Source organism: Triticum aestivum, chromosome 1B, assembly GCF_018294505.1.
Source record: "Triticum aestivum cultivar Chinese Spring chromosome 1B, IWGSC CS RefSeq v2.1, whole genome shotgun sequence".
Classification (NCBI taxonomy): Eukaryota; Viridiplantae; Streptophyta; class Magnoliopsida; order Poales; family Poaceae; genus Triticum; species Triticum aestivum.
The window spans coordinates 516808924-516830879 of record NC_057795.1 but is presented as its reverse complement, the minus strand read 5'-3'; the positions used below and the strand labels follow the sequence as shown (position 1 = coordinate 516830879).

General features: G+C 46.6%; 3 protein-coding genes across 8 annotated transcripts; all 3 read right to left on the bottom strand.

Moving 5' to 3' along the window:
- Positions 1-1258: 1258 nt before the first annotated feature.
- Positions 1259-3836, bottom strand: LOC123135917 (laccase-12). 2 transcript variants are annotated; one of them, XM_044555166.1, is made up of 3 exons: positions 3679-3836; positions 1876-3388; positions 1259-1734 (listed from the first exon to the last, which is right to left on the bottom strand). In XM_044555166.1, exons 1-3 carry the CDS (start codon positions 3787-3789, stop codon positions 1604-1606), a joined length of 1755 nt encoding a protein of 584 aa, XP_044411101.1. In that variant the 5' UTR covers positions 3790-3836; the 3' UTR covers positions 1259-1603. The 2 variants fall into 2 exon arrangements, with proteins under 2 accessions (XP_044411101.1, XP_044411108.1); XM_044555173.1 differs by having other exon boundaries at positions 1259-1786; positions 1879-3388; positions 3679-3826.
- A 4859-nt stretch (positions 3837-8695) lies between these two features.
- Positions 8696-14746, bottom strand: LOC123135915 (ATP-dependent zinc metalloprotease FTSH 8, mitochondrial). Its single transcript, XM_044555164.1, has 8 exons — positions 14457-14746; positions 14147-14348; positions 13988-14059; positions 13428-13561; positions 12075-12560; positions 11133-11900; positions 10090-10317; positions 8696-9495 (listed from the first exon to the last, which is right to left on the bottom strand). The coding sequence occupies exons 1-8, from the start codon at positions 14517-14519 to the stop codon at positions 9010-9012; spliced, it is 2439 nt and encodes an 812-aa protein (XP_044411099.1). The 5' UTR covers positions 14520-14746; the 3' UTR covers positions 8696-9009.
- A 2231-nt stretch (positions 14747-16977) lies between these two features.
- On the bottom strand, positions 16978-21280 carry LOC123135888 (uncharacterized). Of its 5 annotated transcripts, none has more exons than XM_044555146.1 (4): positions 20499-21280; positions 20018-20288; positions 18932-19031; positions 16978-18474 (listed from the first exon to the last, which is right to left on the bottom strand). In XM_044555146.1, exons 1-3 carry the CDS (start codon positions 21210-21212, stop codon positions 18979-18981), a joined length of 1038 nt encoding a protein of 345 aa, XP_044411081.1. In that variant the 5' UTR covers positions 21213-21280; the 3' UTR covers positions 16978-18474; positions 18932-18978. The 5 variants fall into 5 exon arrangements, with proteins under 5 accessions (XP_044411081.1, XP_044411087.1, XP_044411074.1 ...); XM_044555152.1 differs by lacking the exon at positions 20018-20288 and adding an exon at positions 19895-19999; XM_044555139.1 differs by having other exon boundaries at positions 19895-20288; positions 20499-21279.
- Between the last annotated feature and the right edge of the window lie 676 nt (positions 21281-21956).

Sequence of the window (21956 nt, the reverse complement as noted above, 5' to 3'; positions counted from 1 at the left end):
TGAACTTTAGTGGACCTGTGAACAACCGTTCGTGATCTTTTGATGAACTATTGTGCTATCCTATATCTGATTCTATGTCAGGTCAGCTGATCTACGTAGTTTGATCGACATTGTATAATTTAGTATGGATATAAGGGTTCGGATATGAGATCCACGGATGTCGACGTGATTTAAGGGGTGCCCGGTCAGTGTTCAGGCGCGTCCGCAGGCGTTTGAGGGGACGGATTTGTCAAGTCCGGCTGTAGATGCTCTAACACCTTGTCACCCATCTCAGCTCGGCTCGGGGGAGTGCATTTCGAGCGAGCGAGCGCGCACAAATTATTGCTACATCTTCTCATTCTCTAAGGAGCTGTGCAAGAGTGTTTTTTGTCATATGTTCCACTCATCTCCCCTCACTCTGCAAGTTTTTTTACAAGTCGGACTAAAACATAGGAGATGTCAAGCAAACATTAATGGATCTTTTAGATTTATCCAGTAATTATTTGTTGGGAGCCTCTATTTATAAGATGCCTGAAAAAATGGTTTATCAGTCTTTTATATGGACCTTCCGATTTTCATCCAGCCGCCCAAAATAGATCTAGTATTGTTCATCTTCTTCCTCCCGCATGCTCCCATCTTGCCCCGCCCCAACCGCCGGCATCACCACCCATGGCCGGCGGGCGCTACCGTTCACCACCTCCACGCCCTGCCCTCCCCTCAACCTCCCCCTATTGTCGTTGCTGGCCGCCACCTCGGCCATCCATCTAAGCCCTGCACTGGTAAACAACTCTCGCGACAGCCCCAGCACCCCGCACCCCTAAGATAGATAACGGGGTTGCTGCTTTTCGGCGAACTTGCACCCCCCCCCCCCCCACACACACACACACACACATCCCTAAGATAGATAGTGATGCTACTTCTTTGCCGAGGTTGCTTCTTTTCTGGCGAGGTCTGGCCTTCCATTTCGCTCGTTCGGGAAGAAGGAAAAAGTGTCTGACGCCAACTAAAATTCCAGGCACCTAAAGTTTAACAAAACCGTTATTTGTTAAATCAGTCTTACTAAGTCTCAGTCGATGCTATATTCGTAAGATCTTACATTGAGATTCATGAAAAAAATTCTTTTTAATTTTTTCATTTTCGCTTTTGCATGTTATGTCACTTGACCGAGACTTGGTTAAATCTCAGTCGACTGAGACCAAGCCACACCCTTATTAAATAGCTAGAACCCATAAACATAAAAAAATGCTCTCCTAATAAAGTGTGCAAACAAAATTTATCCTGACAATGAACATATCTAGGCTTTATTTCGAAATACTCTGCAGATACATACAGATAGGGAAAAAAAGGCACACACAAGCTTTCTGTTACAACTTACAAAGAAGCCCAGCCAATTAAGAAAACTCCTCACAACACCGTGGCAATTAATAAAGTGCATACACCAAGCACGGCGAATCGCCTGAAAAATGAATTAGCGTAGAAAAGAATACATCACTATATTGGAGACAAATCACGAAGAACTCGCTGGACACGCGAGAGCAAAAGCTTGCGGATAACAAAGTGAGGCGGTGGCGAAGCAATGAAGCGACCAATCTTCTTCACCGACGATCGATCTTGATAATCACGCCTAGCATTTCGGGAGATCTGCCGGCGGCGGCGGGAGCTTCTGGTTCGGAAGGCTGCCGTCCAGCACCAGCCACGCCATCTTCAGCCCCCAGCTCATGTGCACCTCCAAATGGCAATGCATGAACCAAACACCTGCCAGAGTAATGCAAGATCCCGTGTCCGTACATGCGAGCAGTTAGCGTTGATCCATGCACATAGTGTACGTTAATGAAGAATGAAGCTCCATGCATGCATGCATGCATGCATGCATGCGTATGTGCGAACGGAACGGACCTGGGTTGTCGGCGCGGAAGCGGATGGCGACCCAGCCGCCGGCGGGGACGCCGACGGTGTTGCGCTCGACGGGGTCGACGAGGTTGAACTTGGCCGGGTCCTTGGCCGGGTCGTAGTTCCCGAAGCCCTGGCCGACGACGAAGAAGTTGAAGCCGTGCAGGTGCAGCGGGTGGCTCTCGGCGCCGAGGATGCTGGTGTCCTGCATCACCAGCTCCACGGCGGTGCCGAACGGCAGCACCAGCGCCTTGGTCCCGGTCATCACGTTCGTGTTGTTGGGCGGCGTGCCCGTGTAGTTGAACGGGTGCGGCGGCGCGAAGGGGAAGTTGGAGGCGTACACGCCCTTGGACATCCCGGTGTAGTGCGACTGCAGCAGCGCCGTGGTCGGGAGCACGAAGGAGACGTTGTTGATGGACGCCGCGAACCGGGACGTCCCGTTGGGGCCCTGGCAAGTGCTCCCGTTCACGGGGGAGCCCGGCGCGCACGGGTGGGTGCCGAGGCCGACGGTGAAGAGGAACTCCCGGTCCACCACCTGCGGCACGGACGCCGGGTACGCGGCGCTCGCCAGGCTGCGCAGCTTGGCGGTGTAGTTGGACACGGCGCTGGTGTCGTTGATCTGCGGCAGGGTCGGCCTGAAGATGGGCAGGTTCTTGCCGTTGCCAGTGGCGGTGGCGGGGTCGTCATGCTCGTACTCGAGGATGCCGGCAACGGTGGTGTTGTCGAAGGTGCCCTGCGTGTTGGTGTAGGGGCGGGCCAGCATGTAGTACCTGGCGCCGGGGTAGGCGGGCTTGGCGGTGAGGAGCACGTTGCTGGTCTGTCCGGGCGCGATGATGAGGGTCTCGACGGCGAAGGGCTTGACGTAGAGCGCGTCGACGTCGACGACGGTGAGCGTGTGGTTGGCTACGGCGAAGAAGAGCTCGTCGTTGAGCGCGGCGTTGATGAGCCGGAGCATGTACGTCTTGCCAGGCTTCACCTTGAGCCTAAACGTGTCCTTCGCCGAGCAGGCGTAGAGCGGGCCGGGGAGTCCGTTCATGGTGTAGGCGTCGGACACATTAGGCCCCCCGCCGGTCTGCAGCGCCTGGGCGATGACCGCCTCGGTGTCGTTCCTCCACCACTCGCCGAACATGAGGGGCACCTCGGCCTCCGGCGCCGGGAACGGGTAGGGCACGCCGGCGGGCGGGAGGATGACGATGGGCCCGTGCACGGTGGCGCGGAGCCAGGAGATGTGCGCGTGCCACCAGAGCGTGCCCCGCTGCCCGACGATCTGGAACCGGTAGACGTAGCTCTGGCCCGGCTGGATCGGGCACTGCGTGACGTAGGAGGGCCCGTCGTACCACCCGCTGAGCAGCTGCCGCACGCCGTGCCAGTGGATGCTCATGTTGTAGGGGGAGTTGTTGACCACGTTGACCTCCACGTGGTCGCCCTCCCGCGCGTGCAGCGTCGGCCCCGGGAACTGCCCGTTCACCGTGGCGATGCTCTTGGTGCCGCACAGCCGCGTCACGCTCGTCATTTGCACCTGCGTACGTGCCATGCATGCCGCCATTATGGTCAGTACGTCGCTGGTTAGCCCTGCATGCACGGCCGATCGGCACGCGTGCATGTCTGCTTGCAACAACCTCAATAATAATCGCAGAGCAGTGCTATTCATACGTAAAAGTTTGATGGAATTGTTACGTGCAACATTCAACAACAGATAGCAATCTAAAAATCAACTACTGTGGTACGTAAGAATAAGATTTTTTTTTCGATAATAATTAACGAAGCCGGACACATGTACGTGCATCATGCATGTATGCACACACTTACATCGAACTGGTACTTCCTCGTCGTGACGGCTTGGGCCGCGGCCAGCGTCGCCGTCGCGCAGAGCAGCAGCGCCGCGGCGAGGAGAAGAGACGGCGAGCTGGGGACGGCCATTGCTAGCTGCTTCCTCTCTTGTGTCGAGTGGGGCTCTGCTCTGCTTGGTGATTGCAATGGTGGCGCTCGGGCTCTCTATATATACTGGAAAACCATTGGTCGATGAGATACATGATGATGATGAGTGGGGCCCAAGCAACCTAATTACTTTTGTTTTCGGCCCTGTTTAGTTACTTTCGATCGTTTGGTGGGTGTGCCTTTGTGTTTGGATTTACGACGAGGACGACGATGATGATGACGAGCATGGGGGTATGCACGCGGGGGTTGGGCTCGACGTCGCGGCTGGCGGCAGTTGAACGTACGGGGCTGGCCCATGCACGCATATTACATGGACTTGTAGCTTTGGAGTGTGGCCAAATTAAAGTCAACCTGATCTTCTATATGGGCTGTGTCCTGTTGTTTAAGACAACTACTGCTCTTCCTCGTTCCTTACTTGTCACGCACGATTTGTTTCTGGCATGTACTAAGCACGGCATTTATAATATTCCACCCAAAGGACGAACTCGAGGCTGTCGTGATTATGTACATGCATTTTGTGCTGTAGCGCGTACTGTAAGTAGGACGAGAATTAAATGCAGAAATTCATCTCCCGCGATTATCGTAATATAATTAAGGTGGAAAGACGTCCCACCGGTGCCTTTCTGTCTGACATGGAGTACCATCGGATGGAACTATCGGACCATCTGTCGTCAAAATCACCGCTTCATGTCGGGGTTACCAATTATTGTCATGGCTTTTATTGTTGAAAGTCGCTAGGGACGAATACATCATTACCCTGTTAAGCGCGTTGTCTACTTGCTATTGTCTTGACCTTCTTCACTAGCTCGTCTTGATAATCAGGATAAATGTTCTTGTCCAGACCGTCTCCGATCAGACATGGCAACGATGACATGGGGACATTTATCACTTCTTAAAGGGGTTGTTACGAAAGAAGTAGACTCAGTAGTAACCGTTAATTTCATAGCTTGTAATGGCGTGGCAGTGGTTGTCTTTGTTCTACTATGTTTAATATTAATAAAAATAATCATGTGCATCACAATTATTAGGGATGCAAATTTAGAACCTACGGGGTACCCTCCGATCCTACTTAGTTCTACCAAATCAACTAAGTTTTTCAGAAATGAGGTCAATTTTGAAAATTTAGTTCATTTAGTTGAACTACGTAAGGTCAGAGGGTACCCTTTAGGTTGTTTATTTGGTTCAACTAAGTAGGGTCGGAGGATACCCTGTAGGTTTCAAATTTGCATCCCTATTCCCTAACAATGATGAAAAGTTCAGGAGGGTTCAGCCTCCTTTTCAAAAGGAAAAAAGAATGAAAATCTGTTTAGAAATCGAAGATATGGCTGATCAAGTAGAATACTGGCAACTGAAAAAAAAAGTGTGATGAACAGAAGAGACACTAGTACATTGCCAATTGACTTGTCTAGAAGAAATAATGGTTTGGTTTATTAACCGATTCCTTTTGGCTAGCTCCCACCTGCGGCCAATTTTCATGTTTTGACCCTTTTGTCAAACAAAATCGGGATTTGACCCCCCTTTGAAAAAAATTCAACATTTGACCCTTTTTGCTACCGCCAGGATGCCCGACGGTAGGATTACCTAGGCTACCGCCGGACACCGCGGCGGTAGGAAACTTATCCACGTCAGCAGCGTTAACGGCCTCCGTCCCACCCTACCACCCCCAGTCATGGCGGTAGCCTGTCCGATCCTACCGCCGGGGTACCTGGCGGTAGGGTGCGGGCAGTTATAAGTCGCCGGCCGCCCCACCCCTCCCCTTCTCCCCCAACCACCCGCCCCAAGAACAGAGGAGTTCTTCCTCTCGCCCCTCTCTCTTCTCCTCCACTCCCCCCCCCCCCTCAGATCTTCGTCGTTTCTTCACCATTTTTGCGGATCGAGATGGCCCCGAAGAAAGAAAAGTAAGCTCCTTCGATCCCTCCAATTAGTTTTAGTCAAATAGCTTCCGATTCGTCGCATTATTTGATTCAAATCACCCCCTTCTTGAACTATTTTAAATATTCAAATCACCATTATTTGATTCGTCGCATTAGTTCTTAGTTCTTAGTTCTTAGTTCTTAGTTCTTTAGTAAGCATGTTAATATGATGCAAGTACTGGATTTGGTTGGAGTAAATATGATATGATATGATTTTGCATTTGACACATCTTGATATATGTATTTTATTTATTTCATCCATATGTTTAGGTTTGCAATAGTGGCGCAGCCATCGCCCCTTCATCTCCAACACGACCCGTCCGGCTTGCCACTTCCGTACGTGTACGAGGCCTACCCCGAGCTTCTGCTGCCGGTGACCGTTTTTTTAGACGAGTTCCTACAGGAGACGAGGGCAGTGCGGTGGCACGAGAGGGCGGAGCGGATCTACGATGATCAGAAGTGTTGGGCAGAGAGTGTGAAGGAGTGGAAGAGAGTGATTGTAGAGATGGAGGGAGATACAACTATCTCCCAAGAACGTCGGGAATGGAACATTGAAGCTGCCAAGCAGCGCTCCAACCGGGAGCTGCGCAATTTGGGCCGGAGGGTCTACTTCGAGAGCAATGCGGAGGAGAGAGCCAGGATGCCGCCCCCAAGTGCATCGGCGTTTGATATCATCAACTGGGCAAGGGTTGAGGCAAAAACTCCAGCGGGCAAGGCAAGGTGGGACTGCTTGAATGGTCGGATGCCGACCAGCGTTCCGCCTCCGCCTGAACCGGTGGATCCACTGTCGTATCTGTCTCCACGCCCATGCCTAACATACGAGGGGGGAGGTTTGTCCGCCCCATAAACATGTCGATTGCATATGTATCTCTGTTTTCGTAGGGGTTGTCAAACTATGTGGACAAGTTTGCTATTTGCTATGTGTAAACTGTTTGATAATTGCTATGTGGAACCATCATCATTATGTGAGCTCATATTTTGCTATTTGTGATGTGAGCTCATATTTTGCTATTTGTAACAAAACAAATTATGTGAAACCGTTTGTTGGATTTCTTTGTGAGCTCATATTTTACAAAAGAAACAATCACTAAAAAAAATGTGAGCTCATATTTTAGGGCCACCCTACCGCCACCCTCCCCCCACGCCCCCCCCCCCTTCTGTGACCAAAAACTCGAACAACTCAGCGGTAGGGTTGTACGCCCTACCGCTAGGGCTCATGGCGGTATGATGCTACCGCTCGAGTTCCTCGGCGGTAGGGTGTACAACCCTGCCGCTGAGCTGTTTGAGTTTTTGGTCACAGAAACTTAACACATGCTCCAACCCTACCGCCAGGGCTCTCGGCGGTAGGTTTGTGCTGACTACCGCCTTGGCTTATGGCGGTAGGTCCGTAAGCAGCCGTTAACGGTTTAACGGCCGTCAGCCACACCTATCGCCAGACCCTGCGGCGGTAGACTGTGCAATCCTACCGCCTGAACGCCTGGCGGTAGCAAAAGGGTCAGATCTCAAAAAGATTTCAAACTAGGGTCACATCTCGATTTTGTTTTAAAAAAGGGTCAAAACACGAAATTTAGCCCCCCACCTAACCCTTTATTAGAGAATGCGTTAAATCAGCAGTGGTTGAACTGAACCTTCCCTTTTGAGAAGGGATGGGAGGCGGACTAGGCGAGCTAAAGCTCAGACACGATCTAGCCAGTGACCGCGAGTGCACTGCACCTCTCGCCCCAAGGTCAGGCCTGATGCAGCTTTTTCTCCAGCTAACCCCAACTTACATGCCAAGCGACTGCACGCAAGCAACTCAAAAGGGGCTTCGTGAAGACACGGACGTGACCAGATCGGAGGGAGGAAGGTGATACTTGTTTGTCTGCTGCCGGTCCCGTGGCCGCAGCTTTGTTTGCACTTTTGTGCTGTTACAGACAAACATTCTGAACTCTCAACAGAGATGGATGGATACTTTGTGATCGATCGAGAGAGAGAAAGAGAGACGGGGGCGGGCTGGGTAGATAAGGGTCCTTCTCCGTGTGCGTGATGGTTAGCAGGTACTCACACGGCCACGCTCGTGCCTTTTCCTCCTCTTCCAATCCTCCTCTCCTCCCATGGGCTGGGCGGGCGCGGAAGGGGATGGCTGAACCGACCCAACCCGGCCTTGCTTGCTCGCCGCGCCATGCATCTTCCTCCCTTTTGCCTTTCCAGCCGCCTTTCCTTTCTCCGAGCCGCTTTTCAGCGCGTGTACGTGCATGGAATAGATGTACAGTAGATGCAATCTAATCAGATTCAGATAGCGTCCGTCCACTATTATTAATACTCGCTAGTCGTCGTTTGGTAGCAGCAATGCACCCACTCGACAACTCTTTTTCTGGAGAACGCGTACAACCCCCTTCTTGGCTACTTGTGATAATGTGGTGTCCAGCAAAGGTAGATTGACAGGATGCCACGGTTATGTCTAAAGGCTATGATTAGTTGATTACGCTGCGTTGAACTACACATAGGTTCTACTGTAGTACGAGCTGACTACCGTGGACCTAAGTACTCCCTCCGTCCGAAAATACTTATCATCAAAATGAACAAAAAGGAATGTATCTAAAACTAAAATACATCTAGATACAACCCCTTTTATACATTTAGATACATTCCTTTTATTTATTTTGATGACAAGTATTTCCGGACGGAGGGAGTATTTAGCTAGATACCAAACACATCATCTCGAGAAAACATAGTACGTGCTTTGTACCGCCGGCTGAAGATAAGTAAAGCAAACCTTCTACTCCCTCTGTTCCTAAATATAAGTCTTTTTAGTGGTTTCAAATGAACTACAACATACGGATGTATATAGACATAGACATATTTTAGATGTAAATTCACTCATTTTGCTTCGTATGTAGTCCCTTGTTAAAATCTCTAAAAAAGACTTATATTTAGGAACGGAGGGAGTAGAATGCAACTCGTTCTACTTGAGACGGTTCGAACTCTGCTGCTTGTAGATCGACGAAATCTTCTTTATAGTAAAATCAAGAGAAATACAGGATCCGTCAAAAACGTCTGGCGACGCCAATACAAGCTCAGAGCATGAACCTCGACCAGCAGCTCATCGTACTGAAGAACAACAGGGCCACGCCAGCTGCGGAAAGCCTACTGCATTCCTTCCAGCTAATAAATAAAACTGGCATGGCTGATTTTTAGACGAGGGCGCTGATTTATACAGTTTTTTCCTTCTTATGCTGCAACAACAAAACCAGAATCTATCGGATGAGAGCATGCCATGTACAGCGGGGTAGATGTTCGCCCTGGATTCCTATGTCGGCACGACGACGTCGGGAAGTGCGGCTGCCGGTCCATCGTCATCGGGAACCTCGGCGTTCTTGGCAGGCTCTGCGGTCTTGCCCTCTTCATCCTGGAACCCCTGCTTGAAGAGGTCGTAGTTTGTTAGCTCGGCTGCCTTGAAGGGTCGGTCTCCTAATACCCTGGTCAGATCGTCCTGGTGGAGGACCTCCTTCTCGAGCAGCAACTCCGCGATCAGAGCTACTTGTTCCTTCTTCTCCGTCAACAGTTCAACGGTTCTTTTGTAGGCCTTGGCGACCCATTCCCTCACCTCAGTATCGATGATGGATGCTGTTTGGTTGCTGTAAGGCTTGTTCATTTCAAAGCCATCCTCCCGCTGAGGGAAGGATAGAAGACCAACCTTATCGCTGAAACCATACACAGCAACTTGCGCATATGTCATCTTTGTAACTTTCTCCAGATCATTCTGGGCACCAGTCGAGATTCTTCCAATCAAAACCTGAAAAAAAAGCACAAACAAAGCCTTTCCATTGGCGCACTTTCATCGGCAATGTTGTGAATAATTTCACAGCCATCCATGCTTATGTATAAGTGAATAAAAATACAACACTACACGAGGCGTTGAGCTTGATACAGGGGATATTAATTATGGCATATAAACATGTATTTTATGCAGTAACCTTAGATTGCATATCCATATTTAAAAAGAAAACAAGCCTGTACCTCAAGTAGAAATATACCATGCACTGGTGTATGTCGAGAAACTCATGATAACAGAGTAAAGTATTTTGATTTACCTAGGCCCGCCAAATTGGGTAACATTGTGCATATTCACAGGTTCACCATAATGGAAGAGGTGAATCATTAACCTAACAACTAGAGTTACTGTACTTCTGATCTTGTCAGATGCAGCACTCAGAAAAGTGCCCTGTATTCATTCTACTCAAAACCCACATATTCACTTGAACAGCTGCTTTAGTGATGGAGACAATCCACCAATGGAGCTAAATAGTACAGATTTTGAGAGATGCCCATGAATCTAAGATACTTAACATAAATCTGCATCACTAAAAATACGTAGGGAATGGCATACCTCCTCCGCAGCTCGGCCACCTAACGTCATGCATGTCATATCAAAGAGCTGCTCCTTTGTCATCAAAAGATTCTCATTTGGTACATACTGTGCAAAGCCTAAAGCAGCTGTTCCACGGGGAACAATTGTAACTTTCAGAAGAGGCTCTGCATGTTCTAAAAACCATCCGGCAACAGCATGCCCAGCTTCATGGTAAGCAACAGTACGGCGCTCCAGTTTGCTAATTACCTGCAATCAAGTGACATGTACAGGCCAGAATCAACATCGAGGGAAATGTAAGATATAACAAGTATCAATACAAAACAAGTTGCATTGTGTAATAAACAAAAAACAAATGTAATAGCTAGGGCACTCCCATGGAAAGTGTACTGCAGACAATCCACCAATTAATAAATTTGTGATCCAACTTTGACGCAAAATGGAGCATGAGGCATGCCAGTGCATGTAGAACTGTAGGTTCGTCCCTCTCTTGCCCTTGTTTATTTAATTAATTCAACCCCTAAAACATTTACTTAGGTTTCTCGTATTTCCAGAGCACTTAGTTGACATCTGCTAGAGAAATCAAGCTACAACATGTAGAACTGTAGGTTCGTGCCGCTCTTGCCCTTGTTTATTTATTAATTCAATCTAAACAATTTGCTTATGAGTGCCCACGCAAAAGATGACCGCTCGTATTTCAGTTGCACTTAGCAGACGTCCGCTAGAAACTGACACACTTTTTATTCCATGTTCATGGCCCACCAAGAACATCATTGCCATTGTGCCCAGTCAATACAACCTATAAAAAGAACATCCTATTTGCTCACATGAAAGCATCATCATAAACAAAGTGACAGTAATGTGTGAATTTTCTCCACAAGAAAATGTGTAAATCAGGCATGTATAAACTTTCTTAGGTTGCATGTCGGTTTGCAACAGTAATACTATTACGAGCAAGAAATTGGCAAATTTTACCCTACAACTTTGGTTTCATTGGTCGCAATGGAACATGAAGTGCTGTCCCTCTGCACACAAAAGATTAAAATAGCATACGATCACGTTACCTTGTTTTTCTTCTCTAAACCACCAATAATCCTATCAATTGCAGACTCAAAATGCTGCATTGTAATCTGAGTTTCATCAGTTCTTGCAGCAATCAAAGCAGCTTCATTACAAACATTCGCAATGTCAGCTCCAGCAAACCCAGGTGTCAAAGCAGCTAGCCTTTGCGAAAAATATGTTGGGTCATTGTCCAATTTAAGTTTTGTAAGATATATGCGGAATATCTGATCACGGCCCTTTATATCTGGTTTGTCAATTGTTATCTGGCGATCAAATCTTCCAGGCCTTAGCAGTGCCTTGTCAAGGATGTCAGGTCTATTTGTACCAGCAAGAACAACAACACCGGCAGTTGTGCCAAATCCATCCATCTCTACAAGCAGCTGGTTCAAAGTACTTTCTCGCTCATCATTTGAACCAGAAAAACCTCCACGGCCTCTCGCGCGACCGATTGCATCGATCTCATCAATAAATACGATACTGGGTGCACACTGACGAGCTTCTTGGAATAAGTTTCTTACCCTGGATGGTCCAACACCTACAAACATTTCCATGAAATCGGAACCAGAGATGGACATAAAGGGCACGCCAGACTCTCCTGCTGTAGCTTTAGCAAGTAGTGTCTTTCCAGTTCCAGGAGGACCTACAAGCAGAGCACCTTTGGGTATCTTAGCTCCCAACTCTTCATACTTCTTGGGATTCTTAAGGAAATGCACAAACTCCATTATTTCTTGTTTAGCTTCATCACAGCCAGCTACATCCTTAAAAAACACCTGTGCCAACCAAAGAGCAGGACTTGTCAGAGAGATACAACCAATATCATGTAGACCAAAAGCTAATGCTACTGCAAATCTAAACAATGGAGACTGTTGGAGCTCCAGAATTACTTCAGTAGACTTTTTTGGATTGCCTCTATTTTGGAGTATATGGAACAAGAAAGAACTAACCTTATTTTTGGAATTCTTGTCCATCTTTGTTACTGTTGCTTTTCCAATGTTAAAGATACCACGGCTACCCTTCCCAGGACCACCTCCAATATTAAATCCACTCTGCATCCTTTTCCCCATAAAATATAGTAGTCCAACAAGGAACGCTGTTGGGGCAAATCGCATCACTTCTTGGAACCAATTTACTTCAGCAACATAAGTTACTGGAACATAATCATGTGAATCTATACCCAAATTTTCCTGGGCTTCCTCTAACTTTTCTTCAAACGACTCAACACTTCCAATATTGAAGAAATACTTGTATTTGCTGGGAGCCTGTCTGCCTGGAACATCAACGGTCGTAATCTGCGTATCAGTATTTTGGCTTTGGCCGTTCGCCTGTGGTGAAGTCCTGACATAGACCTTCGCCACTGATTTATTTGAAACAACAATACGGTCAACTAGGCCAGGTTCCAGTAACTTGTTCTTGAATTCTTGGAAGCTTATCTGCAGAAATTAAAAGCACAAGATATTTTCATGACCATTAAACTAAAGATTCTGCAACATCCATAAATTCAAAGTGAACAAATATGCAAACCAAGAAACACAATATTACAATTAATAAAAACAAAAACTGATACTCCCTCTGTAAAGAAATATAAGAGCACTTAGATCACTAAAGTAGTGATCTAAACGCTCTTATATTTCTTTACGGAGGGAGTAGTTCTGAAGTTGCATTTGCACTCAAAGGTAAGAATAGGAAACTACAAATACAAGGCGCACGTTAGCAATTCGCCACACCAGGTACACATGCGTACAAGCAAGAATTAATTAGTGAGAACAACCTCTAAGTGGGCTATAGAATCAAACATCATCTATTCTACAAAATAGCACATCATCTCTATGAACATATTTTGGCAAACATCTGCAGCCTTACATATTGCATAATGATCACAGCCTGCTATCTGTTATCTGGTGTTGCACACATTACTTATAAACATCTAAAGAGAAAGTGTGGGTATTTTCTCTGCCATCCCATTTGTGAAACCAATAAGAAGACCTCATGGTGGGAAATATGGTCCTACTGTCTGCTGCTGCTTGCCACAATTATTGGATAATAATGCTTAACTAACCTCCAAATTTTGATTGGAGGTGACAGGGTACATACAGATTGTATAGTCCTTATGGTAGCAAAAAAGTTTTCTGTTTTCTTGGGGTTTTCAACACATAGCCATGATTTAGGGATTCAACAAAGAAAGCAAATATATTTGACAACAGAACAGCAACTTGCAGAATTCTTTGCGTCAGAATAAACATATTAGTTTACAGTTAAAAACACTATGGCCAATTTGCCAGGAAGGAGATGAAAACTACCTCCTTCTGGTCTGATGAGCTTGAAGACAAGGATGAGAACATCAGGCCCAAAAGCAATAGAGGTCCCAGGAAGTTCTGCAGCTGCTTGAAAGTACCATCCTGGAAATTCCATTGACCATCTGTATCGGATTCCTCTGCATATCAGAGAATTACAATTTAATCACACTTGAAATTGGCAGCACTTGGAACTGAGAAGTTAAACTACCATCAGACATGGTTGTGACCAATCCATTATCCAGTTATATCCTATTACCTCTGTCCGAAATTACTTGTCTTAGATTTTATAGATACGGATGTACCTAACAGTAAAATGTATCTAGATACATCCGTATCTAGACAAATTTAAGACAAGTAATTTGGGATGGAGGAAGTATTATCCCATTGTTACATCAAAAGCTGCCGGGCACTCATAGGGCAAGGAGATCATCGCGTACATAGTTAACCCATCTTGTTGGCCAAGCACATTCAGTAATAGTGTGTCGTAAGTGAATAATTCACTGGACTCGACACAAACTTCTCTACACGAACAAGATGCACAGATAAGAAAGGCGGCGACTTACGCTTGGAATCCTTGTTGCTCCCATCCCCTTTGGGCGCCTCCTTCTTCCCCTTGGGGTAGTAATTCTCGTAATCTGAAAGCGCAAAAGGATGCATATTTCAGCAGTGCCAGGAGACACCCGACCCGGACTGACCGAAAAATAAGGCACGACAACACTCACTCTTCTTAGAGCCGCTGCAGAAGAGCCTGCGGAACTGCGGGCTGGCGAGGAGGTACCTCCACTCCGAGGTCTTAACCGCGGCAGGGCTACCCAGCGACGCCGTCAGGTACCCGCGCACGAGCCCCAGCGACCCGGCGTCCCCGCCGTGGGCCGGCGGGAGCGGCGGCGATGGCGGCGCCCGGAGCCCGCCCAGGGAGAAACCCTAAGAGAACGAACAGCACAGAAAAAGAATTCATACACTTTTCATGGCCCACCCAGACGCGCGGGGGATTCGGAGAAAGAGACGGTGTGCAGGGGCGGGAGCGCTTGCCTGGCGCGGGCGGGAGGAGCGCGCGGACCGGGCGGCGGCGCGGGCGAGGGAGGCGAGGCTCATGGCTGCTAGGACCACGACGGCGCCGTGCGCATGGGGCGGGGGATCCGCGCGGGACGAGCTCGAGATGCGTTCCGCCGATATGTCCTCGTTCTCCTCTTCTTGTTCCGGTTGCGTGCGCCGTGTGGAGGCCTGGACTGGAGGTGGAGGTGGAGGAAGCGCCGCGGCGGCGAGGGTGGGGGGGAAGGGGGAGCCTGGTTTTTTTACCGGGGCGAGACGAGGGGGAGAAAGGAAACGAGATGCGGCTGCGGTTTCGCTCGACCGACGACGCGCTCACGGGATTGCCGGGGGGGTGGGTAGTGTGCTGCGTGGGCTCTTCCCGCTGGATAAGACCGAGTTTACCGGCTGGGTCCGGGCCCGGCCGTCACCGACCCGTTCGGAGAGGCTGGCGTGGAGTCTCTCATCGACCAGATTCAGGATGTGGACGAACTTGTTTCCGATGATCGCCAAAAAAGAAAGTTGTTTGTTTCCGGGTGATGAACTGCCTTCTTGTTCGATACTGCAGCCGAGATTAGATTTTTGTTTCTGTTTGTTACAGTATACTACGTATACAAGGGAGCTGACCGCGAGATAGGACTCCAAGTAGTAGTACAACATAAATATCAGCTGCTTGTGATTGTGACATAAGAGGCGATGCAAGCTAAAACGTGTCAGGCCAGGGTCCAACTGTTGATCTTTTTGAAGAGAAAAAAATGGGAACGGGATACCCTTTGCATAGGGCAATTCATTCATCTAGAAAACGAGATAGCAGCATCTGACAGAGACAGCAGGAGTAGTTAATCAGCGTTCGATGCTCTCGCCGCTTCAAGGATCCATCTTGTTCCCCAAGAAAGAAAGGCTGATGCTTAATTAGTGAGGCAGACTTGGCTTGCCGGGAATCAAACGATGCGGCGGGGAGCGAAAATAGCAAAGCAGTGACGTTGGTGTGGAGCGAAAATAGCCGTACGTGCGTGCGTGTGGGCAGCGGCACCATCCATCCATGCCTATGGCTTTCCTTTGCCTCCTTGGGAGGCACAAGCTGAGCTGCCGTATCTGCCTTTTGTGTGCGTGCCACCGCTTCTTTAGGGTTTGATTGACAAGGTGTATGAGGGTAAAAGCCCTCACTCTAATTCATTTTTGCTTGTTTGATAAGGTGCACGGGTTCATCTGGGTTATGCCCATCTGATGCAAAAAAGGGTCCTCATCATGCTCATAGAGAGGGTGCATGGAGGTAGCCATGCTCACCCCGACCCTCGTCCTCACCCACCAGGCCACGCCAAGACATTTTTAAATTTTCAAAAAATATATATAATTTTTTTAAAAAAATTCAAAAAAATATTCAGAATTTCAAAAAAGAAAAAAATCAAAATATTTCAGAATTTCAAAAAAAGGAAAATTCGAAAATGTTCAGAATTTCAAATTTATTTAAATTTTCAAAAAATATTCAGAACTTTAATTTTTGATTAAATTTTCAAGAATGTTCAGAATTTTAAAAATGTTCAAAATTTCCAAAAAATAGAATTTAAAATTTTGTTTAAATTTTTAATAGAAGTTCAGAATTTCAAAATATATTTACATTTTTGTTCGCATTTTTTCAATTTTGTACACCATTCAAAAAAATATTCAAAATGTGAATGTGTTCAGTATTTCCAAACACATGCAGGCTGCCAAATAAAGTCTCAGCGCATACACCGCTGCCCAACAACAGCAAATGCATGGACTCAACATGTATCAGAGGAGGACAACTAGGCTAGATCCATACATGCTACCAAACATACCCTTAGAGCATCAACAACCGGACTTGTAAATTCGACCTTCTCAAACGCTCGTGGACACGCATGCGGACACTGACCGGTCAAGCCTCAAATTACTCATCTTACGACCGGACACCTCAATTAGCATATCTCAAATCCATGCAAACCCATGCAACTATGTAAACGATGCTATATCGCTCGACTACTACAACATTGCCATCGGACTATCAAAATTTGGCATGTTTGGCTATGGTGGAGAAGATCATCCATGGCTGCTCTTGCTCTTCCTTGGTGCCCGTGGAAGTACCGGTCGAAGACATAGTAGGGATCGACCCGGATCTACTTGTCACCTGAGCTGTCCTCACCATCGATGTTGAGCGGCCATGAGGCCGTGAGCCGCCGATAGGATCTACTCCCTCTGTTCAGAATTACTTGTCGTAGAAATGGATGTATCTAGATGTATTTTAGTTCTAGATACATCCATTTTCAAGACAAGTAATTCCGAACGGAGGGAGTAGTATTTGCCATCGTTGGCACGCACCATACGAACGTCTACTCCTCCCATCCACAATACGCGTTAAATGAGCCAGCGTACATGCCTTAAAATACCGCATGCGTCGCATATCTCGCAATTACGTGACCAGGCGAGCTCGTCCACGCCTATGAATATTATACCTACCTGCTTATAGAGAATGCCACGGAATGTTCTATTACAACAGAAAACAAAGTTTGGACCCAAAGGATATATCTCAATTTTGTATGATGTAGTGCCAAATACAGTACAAGTGGATACACTTTCAGAAAAGACAACCCCAAACCACAAAATATTCCCTCTTACCCGGGTTTACAACATCCAAGCTTCTATCAAGTTTTACTTTACAACAGTTGTCATAAAAACAAAAGCTCAAAGGCAGAACAAGAAGGTAGCTGACTGAGCATCTGTCAATTGCCCCTCAAAAAGATAACTATGGTATGAAAAAGACAATGTAGTTTCTTGTAGTCAGCAAGCAATGTGGAAGCCTTGAGTTGCACGTGAGCCTAACTGAGCTACATAAGACTCCTATTTGAACAATCACCTTCTTTTCCAAGTTTTTTCAGAAAAGGAATCTTTCAGATTGCGCCGGAGTCAGCTTGGCATCCTCGTTGATGTTTACATTAGTGGGTGGGTTTTTAAGCTCTTCAGGAATTAATGGCGAGGGCAGCATTAAATCAAAATGAGAACGCTGGACACAATTCCGATTTCCAAGTACCAGGGAGCATATAAGAATAGATATACACCTTCAACGAGTAGCAGCCGTCGCGCGCCCGCCTGCCGCACAATATATATCCTGCAACCTCTACTCCCAAGCAGACCTAAAACCAACTCCAAGGCAGACCTACAACCAACTCCCAGGCAGACCTGTACTTCTTTTCATCGTGCAACCAACTCCCAGCACGATCTAGCATAATATAATGTTTCCATCATACACAAGTCTGGATCGATTAAGCAAGGAGCGAAACAGACACCTGGGAGATAATCAGAGATTGATCCATCTAAAGAATTACATTCGGTTCTACTGCATTCCTGATTTAATATGCGTTAACTTCAGTAGTATAAAAAATGTTGAAATCACTGAGAAGTCCAGCAGAGAATGATTAACAGACAAATGCAATATCAAACCCTCCCAGGGTAAGAATGCAACCTCCAGCTGCCCAGTTACTATGGTTTCAAGTATGGTTATCATCAGGTCCCATACCTTCAGCCGCAAACAGTTGAGTTAATTATGAGTACTCTGGCTCGTCTGAACCATTAAAAGGTAAATATTGCACAAGCTGCAGCAAAGCAAAACTCATTCTCACTCGGGACAAAACAGCATGGGCAGATCATGGTAGATCATGATCATATTTAATCGATGGCAATGACATGCTTTTCAAACCACAGCTGACAAGTACACTCAAACACACAAGTTTTGGTAATACATGGGACTGAAACTATCATGGCTCAGGAGAAGAGCTGTCAGGCACAAATACATAACAAAAACAAGAGACGACGAAATCCAGCCTGAAATAATACTGGGTTAAGCTGAAATTCACTGGATCAGGCATTCAAAAGCATCTTGCTAATAGAGACTTGGCTAGACTAAGGCACGGTAAGTCGTTTTAGATAACATATAGACACTGCTGACGACATTGATGCAATGCGACAAATTCAGTGTCAACTAACAAGTGCAGCAGCCCTTCTTCACCTGGGGAAAAAGCACTAATCTGTCACTAACTTGATACATACATACATAACCTAATAGTAGCACCTAGGAGTATGTAACAGTGTATAAACAAGGTATGTGAACTCATCATCAGCTCAGCAACATAAATAAGAGCCATATAATGCCCATAACGATCTCATGCTACTAATATGTTGCTTTCAAACTATAGATTATGAAACAGCTAAACTAAGGGAGAACTCTGGGAATATAACATTTGGATTATTTGCATATCATTTATGGTCCAATAAAGGACTCATCTTTTTCCTTAGCATCACCAGCATTTTAATAGTTTGTCTTTGTTACTAGCATGTGTCCATCCCTATAGCCAAAAGGATAGCAGTTTGAGGGTGCATGCTACCCACAATGGCCGCTAGATATTTTCCAAAGAGAAAATCAAACAGTTCAAATCTTACAAACTATATTCAGATGATTTTCTTACCTGCTGAACCGTTTCAGCACATTAGAACATCAAACCAGACAGTCATCCTATGTATCGTGCAACATTTCAGCTCCATCGCATGCACCAGCAATGGTTGTGCCTAGAAACGCAAGGCAGACATTTAATAAAGTTTTAAGAAATAGACATATGGATATTAGAAGGCAACAGTGCGTCTGTTACATAGGTGAATTCATAAATATAAGAAGAGAAATTAACTCTTTTATGTTTATAGCTCACTACTGATGATGGTACCAGATAAAAAACACATATGTTGCATTTTGCAAGGAATACTGTTGAAAGCAGTATGCATATCAACCTCATAATGAAGAATTTAGCTTATAAGAAAGCAAGACATGGTCTAGCATTTATCTCATTTAACTCATCCCTCCCGATGTCAAGAAGCGAAAACTCTAGTACTCAACCAGAATAAGTGATCTTGGGCTTCAGGTTAAATAAAAGGTGTGTTACATGCAAGATAGTCTTGAATAAGTGAAAATGAAAACTATTATTTCGGAAACAGTTTGGATGAAAAATCTTCTATGGAGTTAGCACGATTAAAAGTATTGGATAGAAGAATATAGCCAGCTGGGGTTAAAAACATGCCGAATGAGTTAACCATTTGACATTTTATTTCACATTATTACTCACTTGTTATTTGATTTGTTATCTCCTATATATGAAGACAATTAAACTGAACGACAACGCAGAAGGCTATAAGCTCGTCTATCTAGCAAACGAATAGTGAAGAGTGAAGATGACTATATTGAATGATAACATATACTCCCTCCGTCCCATAATGTAAGACACTTTTTGATACTAATGGGACGGAGGGAGTACTACACAATATGGCTATAAGTTTGAACACTTGAGAATCACAACGAAGGTATTCGAACATACATGTACATAACACAACAAGAAGATTAAGTTACTCCTGCAATATGATGACTAAGGATGAACAATCACCTGGCGGATAGAAACTCTTGAACGAATGATAGTAAGTATAACCACGGTTTTCACAAAGTTTCCTAGACTGCATCGAATTAAGTTGAACCATATAGACATCACAGCCTACAAATAGATATATACCATCAGTATCCTCAATGCATCCCGCTATACGTATCATGTGTGTCTTCTCTCCTTCAATCTGGGGAGGGAGCCCATGAATGGTATGCATGTCAATGGTCTTCCATAACACCCATGTGGCAACACCATGGACATTTATAATCCTCTGCCACATTTGTAAGTGACTGCAAGTCAATATGGCGAAGCCAACAGCACCATCCTCAGCCTGGACGATCCAATGGCTGGCATGGCGGAAATCATCTGTAATGGGAGGCCCCTTGATCACAGCTAGGCTCTGCTGATCCAAATCAAACTCAAGTATGTCATCGGTCATAAAATCCATCAACCAGTAAAGTGCATTACCAACAAGCACCCCAGGGGTATCAGCACAAAAAGTTACAGGTGGAACGGCTGTTGAGATGATATCACTCCATACTCCAGTCTCCGAGGAGTAAACACAAGCAAAGAATCGATTATCCTCTCCAACATCGGAGATCAACACTACCTTGAAGGGGCTCGAGTGGCAGCTTCCGTGCACATGGTCATGGTCGCTGGCAGCGCAGAGCACAGCCCCGTTGACATCATCGGTGAATTCGAACTCCGACGGAATTGGCAGGTGGCGCTGCTCGCCGGTGATGGGGGTGGACACGATGGCCTCATCCCGCTTCACGTCAATGAGAAGGACGCGACCGTGGCGACAATCGAGCAGTAAGAGCACCACCTCCGTGCTGCTAATAAGGTCGAATCGCTGAGGAGGGATGCGGTCGGGTGCGTCCAGTATTGGGGTGAAGACGATATCATCCCTGTTGCGCACGTGAAAGACGCCGAGGAGGGGCGGCTTCCGGTGGTGCGTGCGGAAGCGGTGGAGAAACTTGGGGTCGGTGGCGGCGCATCGCCACTGCTTGCAGACGGCGGAGGCCCGGAGTAGCGAGGAGGGCTGCGGCGGGAGACGGAGGAGAATCTCCCTCAGGAGGTCGTCGTCTTCGAACGGCGAGGCCAGCGCCGCCGGAATGCTGACGCAACAGATCACTCCGGCGCCCTCGCCGGTCGCGTGGATCTGGGAACGAGGGCGGGCGCGGGGGCGCGTACGGCGCCCGCGAGCCACTCCCGCTCCCTCCTCGCCCGCGTGAACCTGAGGATGGAGGCGGGCCACTCCGTCTGCCTCGTCGTGGGTTTGGGAACGGCGGCGGCGGCGGGCGCCGTCCTCGCTTGCGTTCATTTGGGCGCCGTCCTCGCCACACACGGACGGGAAGCGGAGTTGGAGTTTTTTTTAGCGTAAGCGGAGTTGTAGCACTGAGTTCACCTGTGGTTGTGGCACTGGGCCTTCACTGCCAAAGTGGTGGTGTTGGGCCCCCGCTCACTCAAGAAAAAAAACCCTGAAAAAATTCATTTTTTATTCAGTTTCCTCATACATTTCCAGACATTGTTTTAAACCGGCTACAAAGACTAGTTGAATGCCCGTCCGTTGCTACGGATGACAATACTGCTAAATGAACAACCAATCAATTAAGTGACATGAATAAGTAGTTTAAAAAGTGAAGTCATGGCTTGCATTATGCATTAATTGCAGTATGGTCAACATAAGGAGCTCCATCCATCTGATAGTACTTAATTCACACACAAACTTCACACAGTATCCATATCAACAATTACATTTGAGCAATTTCATTAACAATAGGTGAACAATTATTTGATATCACAATATTCTCCTTCACCTTAAAGTCATAGAAAGAGGGTGCACAGTCTCCTTTAGCTTGATAACACTATTTTTTAAAAGCATGGCATTCAATGGTGTATTGATCTTTCAATGGGGTACACTTGTCCTAATTTGAATTAATAAGTAGTTGAGAAAATCAAACACATATCCCATTTACTATAAATATTATGTGTCTGATTCTACTGATCACAATATATCAATCAATCTGTAAAATCTCTACTACTATAGTTCATATTTTTTTGAATA

Coding starts and splice junctions, on each gene's coding strand:
- LOC123135917 (XM_044555173.1), bottom strand. CDS start 3,789: ATGGCCGTCCCCAGCTCGCCGTCTCTTCTCCTCGCCGCGGCGCTGCTG. Junction 3,389..3,678: donor CGAGGAAGTACCAGTTCGAT/GTAAGTGTGTGC, acceptor GCACGTACGCAG/GTGCAAATGACGAGCGTGAC. Junction 1,787..1,878: donor CCGCTTCCGCGCCGACAACC/CAGGTCCGTTCC, acceptor ATGTGCATGGAT/CAACGCTAACTGCTCGCATG.
- LOC123135915 (XM_044555164.1), bottom strand. CDS start 14,519: ATGAGCCTCGCCTCCCTCGCCCGCGCCGCCGCCCGGTCCGCGCGCTCC. Junction 14,349..14,456: donor GCTCCTCCCGCCCGCGCCAG/GCAAGCGCTCCC, acceptor TCGTTCTCTTAG/GGTTTCTCCCTGGGCGGGCT. Junction 12,561..13,427: donor GCTCATCAGACCAGAAGGAG/GTAGTTTTCATC, acceptor TAATTTCTGCAG/ATAAGCTTCCAAGAATTCAA.
- LOC123135888 (XM_044555128.1), bottom strand. CDS start 21,212: ATGAACGCAAGCGAGGACGGCGCCCGCCGCCGCCGCCGTTCCCAAACC. Junction 19,032..19,894: donor CAAGAGTTTCTATCCGCCAG/GTGATTGTTCAT, acceptor TTGCGTTTCTAG/GCACAACCATTGCTGGTGCA.